The sequence below is a fragment of the Pipistrellus kuhlii genome, unplaced genomic scaffold (genome assembly GCF_014108245.1).
Source record: "Pipistrellus kuhlii isolate mPipKuh1 unplaced genomic scaffold, mPipKuh1.p scaffold_m20_p_3, whole genome shotgun sequence".
Taxonomy (NCBI): Eukaryota; Metazoa; Chordata; class Mammalia; order Chiroptera; family Vespertilionidae; genus Pipistrellus; species Pipistrellus kuhlii.
Window position 1 is genome coordinate 59,320,321 of NW_023425529.1, and position 11,145 is coordinate 59,331,465.

Sequence of the window (11,145 nt, forward strand, 5' to 3'; positions counted from 1 at the left end):
CTCCCCCCCCCCCTTCCCACTGCCACTCATGGGTGGGGAGGAAGGTGTAGGGACTGAGAGGTGGTCAATGCAACTCATGGAAAGTGGTCAAGTTGTTGTTCTGGTCATTATACTTATGGTCCCTGGCCTTTTATTATATAGGATAAATTCAACTTGTCCTCTATCTCTTATCTGCAAATTTGTCTAAAGCTCTAGATATATATTTCTAGACACTTAGTAGACTTAATCATCCAAAGGTCCCCAGGAATCTTCAAACTTAGACGAAAAATGGAACTTACTTTCTTCTCTCACAAATCTTTCCTTGCTGCCCATCTAGATTCATGACATCCTCTTCCAGTCAGTCTCCTAGCCAGACATCCTGAATCAAACTCTCTCTGATTCCCTCCCATTCCATCAGAAACAAAATGCTGTGTCTTCTATCTCTGGAACAACTTTTAAATCTATGCCCTTTTATCAGTACACTCTTCCATTGCCTTAATTCTGCACCTCATTACCTGTTACCCGGCTGTTACTACAACTTCTAACCTATTTCCCTGCTTCCTCTCGCTTTTCTCAAATCCCAATCCTATATCTTGCCACCAATTATATTTCTAATATACAAATTACATCATGTCACTCCATTTCAAAACATCTTTAGTGGCTCCCTGCTGCCTATATAAGGAAGCCAAAAGTTTTGTTTTGTTTTAGTATAGTTCTATATTTTTTGGCACTTCTTAACATTCCAGTCTCAACTCCCTTCATGTCCTACTATTCTAAGCTCAAGGCACACCCAACTGCCAGACCCAGGCGGGCTGTGTGGTTCTCTGCCTTTGCATGCCAATGCGCGGCCTGCATTGTTTCCTGTGGGCACCTACTCACTCATCAGGACTTTATTAAAGAGCTGTCAGGCTTTGTATGAACTGTTTGGACAAAGAACTGTAATAAAAATTCATCTTTTCTATAATTTTATCAGAGAGACAAAGGAAGGGAGTAAAAGAAGGGAAAACAGAATATTATTTTTAAATGAATTTTTGAGATTAAATTTTGCAGAGTATTGACTAAATCAATCAATGGGGTAAATGAAATTTATAAGTCAAGTCATAGCTCACATGAAAGACACATGTAAATATCAATACTATAGAATACAGCTGTGTATACTTGAGAGAAGTATTATGCTAGGCCAAATCACCAAGTAATTCCCTCACTTTATGAGAGATAAATGTGGTACTTCACTGCTCTCTGAGGCCAACCATGGGTTGCTTGCTCTCTAATGTCTTGCATCAGTGCTTGGCCAGTTATGCTGGGGCAATAATTAAGTGCATGAGCTTTGGAATCAAATAGACCTGGATTAAAATTTGGCCTCCAGTACTCACTAACTTTGAGGCTTTAGGCAAATGGCTTACCCTCTCTGAGCATCTCGTTTCTCACCCATAATAGAGAGATAGCAAAACCAACTTTGTAGAGTTATGAGTGAAAATAACTGAATTAATGTATGAACTGTACTTTTTAAAAAAAATATATTTTATTGATTTTGTACAGAGAAGAAGGGAGAGAGATAGAGAGTTAGAAACATCGATGAGAGAGAGTCATCGATCAGCTGCCTCTTGCACACCCACTACTGGGGATATGCCCGAAACCAAGGTATTATACATGCCCTTGACTGGAATCGAACCCGGGACCCTTCAGTCCCCAAGCTGACGCTCTATCCATTGAGCCAAACCGGTCCCGGCATGAACTGTACTTTCAATAAATGGTGGTGAGTAGAAAATATCTTCCCCAGAATAGGTAATATAATTTACAGCTACTTCCTTCCTTTCTTAGAAAGGGATGAGAGGGGCATCACGTGACTCCCTGAGGTGGTCTAAAGATTCTGGGAATATGCAAATGCTATTTCCATTTTTGAACTGAACCAATCCCAGTTTTGCAATAATTCACCTTTAAAAGAGTTTGAACAATACTCTGGTTTCTCTTCAGATCGCATAAATCTTTTGCCTTTTAAAAGAGTTTGAACACTGTGTTTTTAATGTTCTCTTTCTTGCAGAAGGAATTCCCTTCTTCTTGCAATTTGAAGGAACTAAAATTTACCAGCCATACACTCTCTTCTCTTTCACGCCATAGAACTGATTTTTCAGCTTCATTTTGAAAGTTTTTGTTTATATTCATTTTATTAAAAAACTATAAGAATATTGGTATTATTAAATAAGAGCTGGAAATTCTTCATTTATTTATTTAAAAAGTATAAAGGTTCATGAAAATATAAAGCCTGGGAATTTCTAAAGATAACTCCACCTTCATTTTTTTGGGAGGAAATGATTTTTGTCTATTCTAAACAATGACGCTCAACACAATTGAAAGTTGGCACATTTTTGGTAAACAGCGCTTTCCCGGGAGTGTAAAGTCTGCTGCATTTTCCTTCTGTGCCAGACCTCTCAGTATCATTTTGATCTGCAAAACATCAAGAGTTTCCTCTATCGTAATGTATTTACATCTTCAGAGAGTCTGGATGGAAAGGAATTTCATTTTAATTTAATGAATAATCAACAATGAAAAAGAATTTTTACTGCAACATTTGGGATTATGACTAGCCGCAGGACAATACACACAGAAAATCCCACCTAGAAAACATGATATACTTAACTTTGATATTTCCAGAAGATTTATCCCCGACATTTAAAAAGAGAAGAGGCTAAAAATTGTAAGAAAATAATACCTTTCCAATTTCTAAATTTAGTCCAAGAGAAAAACAAAGACCTCAATCACCCTTTAGTGTGATCATTACTATTTTTTTTTTAAATCTAGTTTTCAACAGATCCACTTGGCTTTCCCAATGAAGAATGTGAATTATGAGAGTGGTACCAAGGGGTACCTCCAACTGTGTTTAGGTTGAAAAATAAAGAACAAGAGGTGTTCTCTTCCTTTCCAGATGCAGAATGGAAAGTCCTGAGCATCATTGAGAACCAACTCAGCATCACATTGAAATGCGAATTAATCTCATGCAGCACCTCTGTTAGAATGCCAACCTTGGTCTTGGGGACAAAGGAGAAGAATTGGAGCTTTGGCATATTCTCTAAGTCTCACCCTTACTGACATCTTTAAAATATGTCACATGTTAGCCTCCAGGGAATGCTTTCTGACTAACCAGCAACCTGAGCTGCTTCTATCCCTGGTTCAAGAAGAAGTTAGAGCACTAAAGACACAGTGCTTACCCTTTCTATGCAAGGGAAGGAATACATCATAAGATTTAAGGATTGAAATGCTCAGTGCTTTTTCCAGTGTTCATATTAAATGATTTTGTTTTTAATTGAAGAGGATATAGAATATAGTAAGGGTATGGATGTACTTTTAGCAAACAAAGTATTGAGAAACTTACAATTCAAAACAAAGTGGACAGGGATAATGCATTCTACTCAGATCTAGGAAATGTTGCTACAAGTGCCATATGGTCAGTTGTTTGCTTTTCATATCTCTGTAGGGGTCATTCAATTGATTTTTGGTTTCTATTGTTGCTATTGAGAAGCCATTTTTCTATTACTCTGGTTGTGAATATTATCTTCATTCAGGTGTCTACTTGCAGATTTATTTTGAGGTATCCAGCCTAGGGTTTATTGTGCTTTTCAAACGTGAGAGCTCATGTCTTTCATCAGTTTTAGAAAATCCATGACCATTGTTTCTTCAATATTACTTCATGTTTTATATTCTCCCATTTCTTCTCTATAAGACATATGTTGGCCATTTAAATATTACCCTCTCTGTATAATAAACTCTCTTTCATTTTTTGGTCATTTCAAGTTTCTAGATAATTTTCTTAACGCTCTCTCTCTCTCTCTCTCTCTCTCTCTCTCTCTCTCTCTCTCTCTCTCTCTCTTTATATCCTGTAATTGTTCAGCTGTGTTTAGCCTACTATTAAACCTTCCTAAAGAAGATTTTTCTTTTTCATAATAGTGTCTATATAGTAATTATGTCTAGGACTCCTTGGTTTAAAATTCTCCCTAGTCTGTTTAAATTGTAACTTACTCTTTTCATTTGAGTTTATTATTTTATAATTTGTGTGCTTAATTATGAAAATATAGCTTATAGTATATAGCCTCTATTCAATTTTTTGTAGGTCTATTTCTATAACTTGTTGCTTCTTCTGATTTTCCTTATATTGTTTACTTGTATGCCTCACAATGCTGACTTATGAGTTTGTTTGGTTGGGGTTTTTCTGTGGAAATTCTGTGAACTAGATGTTGAGAGGGTATGCATCCAAAAAGGTTTTGCCTTTGTTTCTGTGAAGTGCTACAGAGCCTTACCAAGCCAGCATTACTTTTTATATAAATTACTCCACTTGGCATTTCCTGGCTTTGAATTCTGAATACTCAAGAGAACCTTTTTATTTATCCCAAGAGAAGCCTGGACTAAGATAGATGGATTTCCTGCTATAGTCCTATTTTGGTAGGCGACTTTATTGTCCTGGATCCCCTTTCCACTACAGGCCCTGCCCTGGCAGGTGCTCCCCTTATGGAAGGTCTCCGTTCTAACTCCTGGCTTTTGGGAGCCACAGGCTTGGTCTCCATATAACCTGTAATTCTCTGGTTTGATGCCTTTTATTCTGTTTTTAATTGCTGGGATTTCCTTCACATTATTTTTCAAGCTCTGTTGTACCTGTTATTTCATATTTTACCCAGTATCACTGGTTTTGTAATGGGAGGTTTTTCAGGTTATCTTGTCTGCCATATTATCTAAGTTCCATGGATGTATATACATTTTTAACTTTGAAGAATATTTTTCTACCATGAAGGCAAAGATGTCACGAATATTAAACAACTGTGCAGGAGTTGTCAGTGGCGTAGTATGTTTGATTGGTTGAGAGTGGGTGAAACTGCTGAGAATGTGATGGGTCACTTTTATTATGCCACCTCAGGCTTTCATATAAAATTCTTAGAAATGCATTTATTTAGTAAACCACATAGTTAATTAAGTATATACCTTCATCTACTGGTCAAATATATATTTTTTCCAAAATAAATTTCAGAAAAAAAAATCCTTCATCTATTGCAGCAAGAAAAATGTAAGAAAACAATAAACTTTAAAAAACTTATAAATTGCTGTTGTGAGCCTAGATTTTCTTGATTAGCAGTTGGATTATATTATACTCAGGGTTGCCATTTATTAAAGGGGTACAAGGGGAAATTCAGTTTTCTTAAATTCTTCTTATCCTGGGGAAGAAAACAAACACAAAAGCTGACTAAAACCAGACTACAAACTGTGTCAACAAGATGACAAGATGCCCTAAAATGTAAGCAGTGCCCAGGCCAGGACCCTTTGGGAATTGCACAGTTTTACTTTATTTTTATTACTAGAGGCCCCACACACAAAATTCGTGCAAATGTAGGCCTTTGCAGTTGCGGCTGCCTGGATGCCTCCCTCGCAGCCATAGTTGCTGCAGCCCTGGCTTCATTCCGGAAAGACATCTGTTCTAATTAGCATATTACACTTTTATTATTATAGATTGTTGATAGTATTACAGATGTCTCCCATTTCTCCCCTTTTGCCCTTATCTACCCAACTTGTACCCCCACCCTCAGGTCTTCACCACCCTATTATCTATGTGACATACCTCCATGTGGGGGTGGGGAGATAAGAGAGACACAATTTTATATTTATGATGCAAAGTACAGAATGAGTATTCTTGTCCATAAGTTAGATCCTCAGAAAAGATGACTAGCATGGAAATAGAATCTAATTTGGGGCTTCTTATTATAAAGACATTGAGTAAGTTGCTCGGATTTTATAACTTCCTTCAAATCTTTCTTCAAGTCTCACTTTCTTAGTGAGGCTCATCCACTATACAACACTGCAGCTTACACTTCCTTCTCAGCCCCTCCCTACATCCCAGCACACTCATGCTACTTTTTTCTATAGTATTTATTCCTTCTATTATAATATATATATTGATTTCAGAGAGGAAGGGAGGGGAGATAGAAATATTAGTGATGAGAGAGGATCAATTGGCTGCCTCCTGCACACCCCACACTGAGGAGCCTATAACCTGAGCATGTGTCTTTTAGAAAATATATATATTTTATTGATTTTTTACAGAGAGGAAGGGAGAGGAATAGAGAGTTAAAAACATCGAGAGAAACGACCAGCAGCTTCCTGCACATCTCCCACTGGAAATGTGCCCGCAACCAAGGTACATGCCCTAGACCAGAATCAAACTTGGGGCCCTTTAGTCCACAGGCTCTATTCACTGAGCCAAATCAGTTAGGGGCCTGAGCATGTGTCTTGATCAGGAATGGAACCATGCCCTCCTGGTTCATAGGCTGATGCTCAACCACTGAGCCATGCCAGCTGGGTTGTCATCAAAATCTCCCCCCCCCCCAATATATTTTTATTGATTTCAGAGAGGAAGAGGAAGGGTTAGAGAGATAGAAATATCAATGATGAAAGAGAATCATTGATTGGCTGTCTCCTGCATGCCCCACACTAGAGATTGAGCCTGCAATGTAGGCATGTTCCCTTGACCAGAATCAAACCTGGCATCCTTCTGTCCGCAGGATGAAGCTCTATCCACTTAGCCACACTGGCCAGGCCCTTCTAATATTTTTATAAACATATCGTATTATGTTTATTGTTTTTGTCGGTCTTCTCTGCCAACTCCAAGAGAGTTAAAATCTACCAAGAACATAAACCTTTCTGTGTTTTGCTTACCAATATATTGCCAACAACTAAAAGAGTATTTACCACATATTGATAGTAGGTACAAAAATTACTTGCTATACAAACGAATAATTTTTTACTTCATTGCCTATAAATAGTCATAATCAGTGATAATTCCTGGTCTATCATTTTCTTACTGTGACATGTGGATACATAGGAGAAATATGTATTGATTTTTCTGGAAAGCATGAAGTGACCTATCATTTAAATACCTTAAAAGTTTCCATCTTAAATCCATTATTAAGTACACAACAATTTTTCTTACACAATATGTCTCCTAAAGCAACAAAAAATATATAACATTTAGTACTTGGGCATAAGTCATACCTCATTTTTTTCTTTGAGTTTTGTGATCATAACAATCACAGGACTATCTTCCTGCCAAACCATCTGCCAGAAGTCATTCACGGTGTTGATCATGGGGCCCTGCGTGGCGATGAACGCTTTCTCTTTGCCATTGTAGCCCTAATGTGAGTAAAGATACAAAAGATTGGCTTTGAAGTTCATGCTGTGCACTGAAAATCTAGGTAAAATATCTCAGAACAACATGGCTCTGCTCCTCCAAAAGCAACACAGGCTTCTGTGGCTTAATTGATCCCAGCAGCACAGCCCACATGGCTGTTCTCCCAGCAAGCTAAGCATGGCACACGGTGCTGCCGGTCAGAATGATTCGTCCTCACCAGAGCTTCCCAGCCACACACGCACAGGAAAGGAGGACTCACTGTAAAATACTCACTACCAATGTTGATTATTTAAAAAAAAAAAAATATATATATATATATATATATATATATATATATATATATATATATATCTGTATATATAATTGATTTTTTACAGAGAGGAAGGGAGAAGGATAGAGAGTTAGAAACATTAATGTGAGAGAAACATCCATCAGCTGCCTCCTGCACACCCCCTGCTGGGGATGCGCTCAGAACCAAGTTACATGCCCTTGACCGGAATTGAACCTGGGACCTTTCAGTCCGCAGGCTGATGCTCTGTCCACTGAGCCAAACCGGTTAGAGCCCAATGTTGATTCTGACTAAGCAAACAACAACAAAGAACTTGCTCTAACCAAATTAAGTAAAAAGTCATCTATTCTAAGGGGGGGGGGGGGGGGGAATGTAATCTTAAAGTCCAAAGAGTAAGTTGACATGCTCATCAGAAAGAAACGATATTTATTTACTTACCCTAATATAATTAGCATTAATGTAGGTGCTCAATGCATCAGTTATAATTTTTGGTCTTAAACACACTCTGCTGAGGGGATCTAATGAAGAAAGCAAGAAATAGTATGTTAAACCGATATGTTTAATGTATCTACATTAAACACATTACTCTTTTTAAAGTTTCTTAGAACACCAACAACCAGTACATAGTACACATGGTAACTTACCTATTGACTGGCTGAACTTGTGCCGGTGTTTGTTGTTGTGTCTGAGTGTCTATATGTCTGTGTTTTGATGCATCTGTGTTTCTTGAGGGATATTTGGGCCCATTTGATGCCTGTTCCTGACATAAATCTCACTCACAAACCTGAGATGGTGAGTTTATTCTTCATGCCATTTATTTATGGGTTCATGATTCTTGACCCCATTTCTCATTTGTGCTCCTTTGCTTGTTCTTTGGGCTTGGAATTTGCACTCACTCTTCCTACTCTTGTCTCTCTTTTGTCTTGCCCAATGACAAACATTTGGTCTGACTCAAATCCCTCTCACAACATGGAAGATGCTGACCTCAGTTACCATGTGTTTGTTCACCAACAGCACAAATATCTGATATTGAAGAGATTATTATAGTGTCTTAAATTCTAACACCACTTCCCATCAAGAAGTTGAAAATTCCCAAGTATTTCCCAAACTGCTATCTGTAAACCATTTCTTCCATAACATGTAGGATTAGATCATATAATTTGTAAATGAGCTAATTCTTTATGAACCATGGTGCTATGGAAAATATGGTAGTTATTTTTACCAACATTTACATAAATGTATTAAGATCAAATCGTGCCTTTAAGATTTCATTAACGTGGTATATGCTGTGCTTCTTGCAGGCAAGAATGGAGAATTTTTACTATCTCTCTAAGACTCAGTGTCTAGCACAGTGCTTAAATATGTAGCAGACACTCAATAAATGTCTATGGTATGGATTTAAATTGCCCCTTCCATTTCCTAAAGCTAGTTTTATGCCTTCCTCTCTAGCAGTTGTTCTATTGTTCTTCAGACAGGCAAATTCTGAGAGCTTTTTATACCCACTATTCCTACCTCCTCATCTACCATTCAAGTCTTTTGTACACTCCAATCTATCTGATAATGGTAATGTTAGGTATGCAGACACTACTCTGGCTCATGCCACCCTGAATATTTTGTTACTAAACCAAATGAGCTCCACGTGAGTGTTTTTTTGTTGTTGTTTTTTCATGTCCTCTCTGTGGCATTCAAAAAACATTGACCATATATCTTTTTTAAAGTTCTCTCTTCCCTTGGATTTTGGGTCACAACATTCTGATTTTCCTGCTAATGCGTTAAAAGTCTGTTTTCAATCTCCTGCTTATTTCATCTGCACCCTCCCCTAATTCTAAGACTCAACGTGGCCCTCCTCTAAGCTCATTTGACACAGTTTTCTTAGGTAATTGTTAGGTATCGATAATTGATTCATTCCCATAACTTTCACTATTAGCTATATCTTAGACTAGACAACTCTCTGAAGTTATAGGCCATGCTTTTCTCTTTATTTTTCCTGGATATACCACAAGCCTGTGAAATTCCACATGCCTCATGTATTCCTGTTAGCCTTCTGTTATTCTTTGTTAGATGCGCTCCCACAGCTCCAGAGCCCATGTTGGAAAACAAGTTGACCTACTGGGCTTGACCTCCACATTCAATTACTCATATTCTTTCTGTTCTATCTCCTGACATGCTCTGGGCCTATATTTCTTCTCTCTTCCCATGGCTGTCTTCTTAGACTAGGATGTGAGCATGCCATCTGATCTTATTGCTTTCAATCTTATTGCTGCCAAGGCAGTCTGATCACATCATCTCTGCTTCAATGGATCCTAATTGCCACTATTTCCCAAACTGTTATCTGTAAATCATTTTTCCCCCTGTAGAATTAGGTCATATAATTTATAAATGAGATAATCTTTAAAAAAGAAGTTTCAGTAATCAAATAAATATAGGAAACACTGACTTAAACAAAGTAGAACCACACCCCTTTGACTGGAGGGCTTTTCATGGTCTTCTTTATGCTACCGTACCTTGTGAATTTCCAAGGAGCTATTACACGTACATTTATTTATCCACTGACCTCAATTTATTATGAATCCTTATTGACAATTCAGACAGCCTAGAGTAGCATTACCCAACAGAACTCTCTGTGATAACGGTAAATGCCTCCTCATTCTCCAGGGCTCAGTTCAAGAAATGCATTATTTCTGAAGCCTTCCCTGGAATTCCCAGGTAAAGTCAGGCATTCCTGTCTTTGTGCAGGCTCTCTCCTATTTTAGTATTTACCTTCTTATATTTCAGATACTTAAATTTCTGCCTTCCCTCAATGGATTTCGGTGAGCCCCTTGAGTGCAAGAGCTATATTTAATTAACTTTTATATCCTTTGTGATTTCTATTTGGAATGTGGCTCATAGAATGTTTAATATTAGAATTTATTGCTATTAGAAAGAGTAAAACACTGCTTTTGGCTTTCTATATATTCTTCTTCTTAGCAAAGGGAATGGGAAAACTCTCATTCATTTTCAGTATCCACTGATTATTAGAAGTTTCTACAGACACCCTAGACCACTCAGAATTGCAAATGCCTATTTCCTTCAACTTTTATAATGTCTGCAAATGTGTATGATTTACTCAACCCTTTTAACTTCTTAGAAGCAGGTTCCCTGTCAAGCTAAATTAAGTTTATCTTGAAAATTGTTAATTTATAGTATTTATAAATATTTAAAGGTTTCCAAATACATATTTTTAAAACAAGAATAAAGCATATGACTGAATAGTAGAAAATGTGGGGTTCCAACCAAAGCCTTTTTAATGTTATCTTGGACTAATAAAGCAGCCAAAGATTAAACATTTATTTTATCATCATCAACATTTTAAAGTGATTATTTTCATCACTACTGTTATAAATTTTCATGTTATGCATTTAAGTCTACATATTAGTCAAATTCACTATAATAACCTTTCTCAGAACTGATATTTCTAGGTTATGTGTTCAATATTTAGCATATCATTTATGATACTTCTGGGCAATATCAGTGAAGATTACAAATATTAATTGAACACTGGTCAATTTCCTTCCTCTCTTTTGCTCCTTTTCATTTTCTTCCTTCCTTCTTCTAGATCTTTTTTCCTTTTTCTTTCCCTCCCTCTCTCCTTCCCTTCTCTCCTTCCTTTTCCTTCCTTCCTTCCTTCCTTCCTTCCTTCCTTCCTTCCTTCCTTCCTTCCTTCCTTCCTTCC

General features: G+C 37.3%; 1 protein-coding gene across 5 annotated transcripts in view; it reads right to left on the reverse strand.

Annotated features, from left to right (window-relative positions):
• The window catches only part of PTPRR (protein tyrosine phosphatase receptor type R), a 249,062-nt gene that overhangs the window by 26,439 nt on the left and 211,478 nt on the right, over window positions 1–11,145 (reverse strand). For 4 of the 5 annotated variants that reach the window (XM_036459014.2, XM_036459016.2, XM_036459013.2 and 1 more), the window contains exons 9-10: window positions 7,872–7,951; window positions 7,009–7,146 (exon numbers count right to left, since the gene is read on the reverse strand). In XM_036459014.2, the coding sequence (XP_036314907.1) occupies window positions 7,009–7,146; window positions 7,872–7,951 (218 nt within the window). Of the gene's footprint in view, window positions 1–2,258; window positions 2,425–7,008; window positions 7,147–7,871; window positions 7,952–11,145 lie in introns of those variants that run through there. The other variant, XM_036459021.2, reaches the window with a different exon arrangement.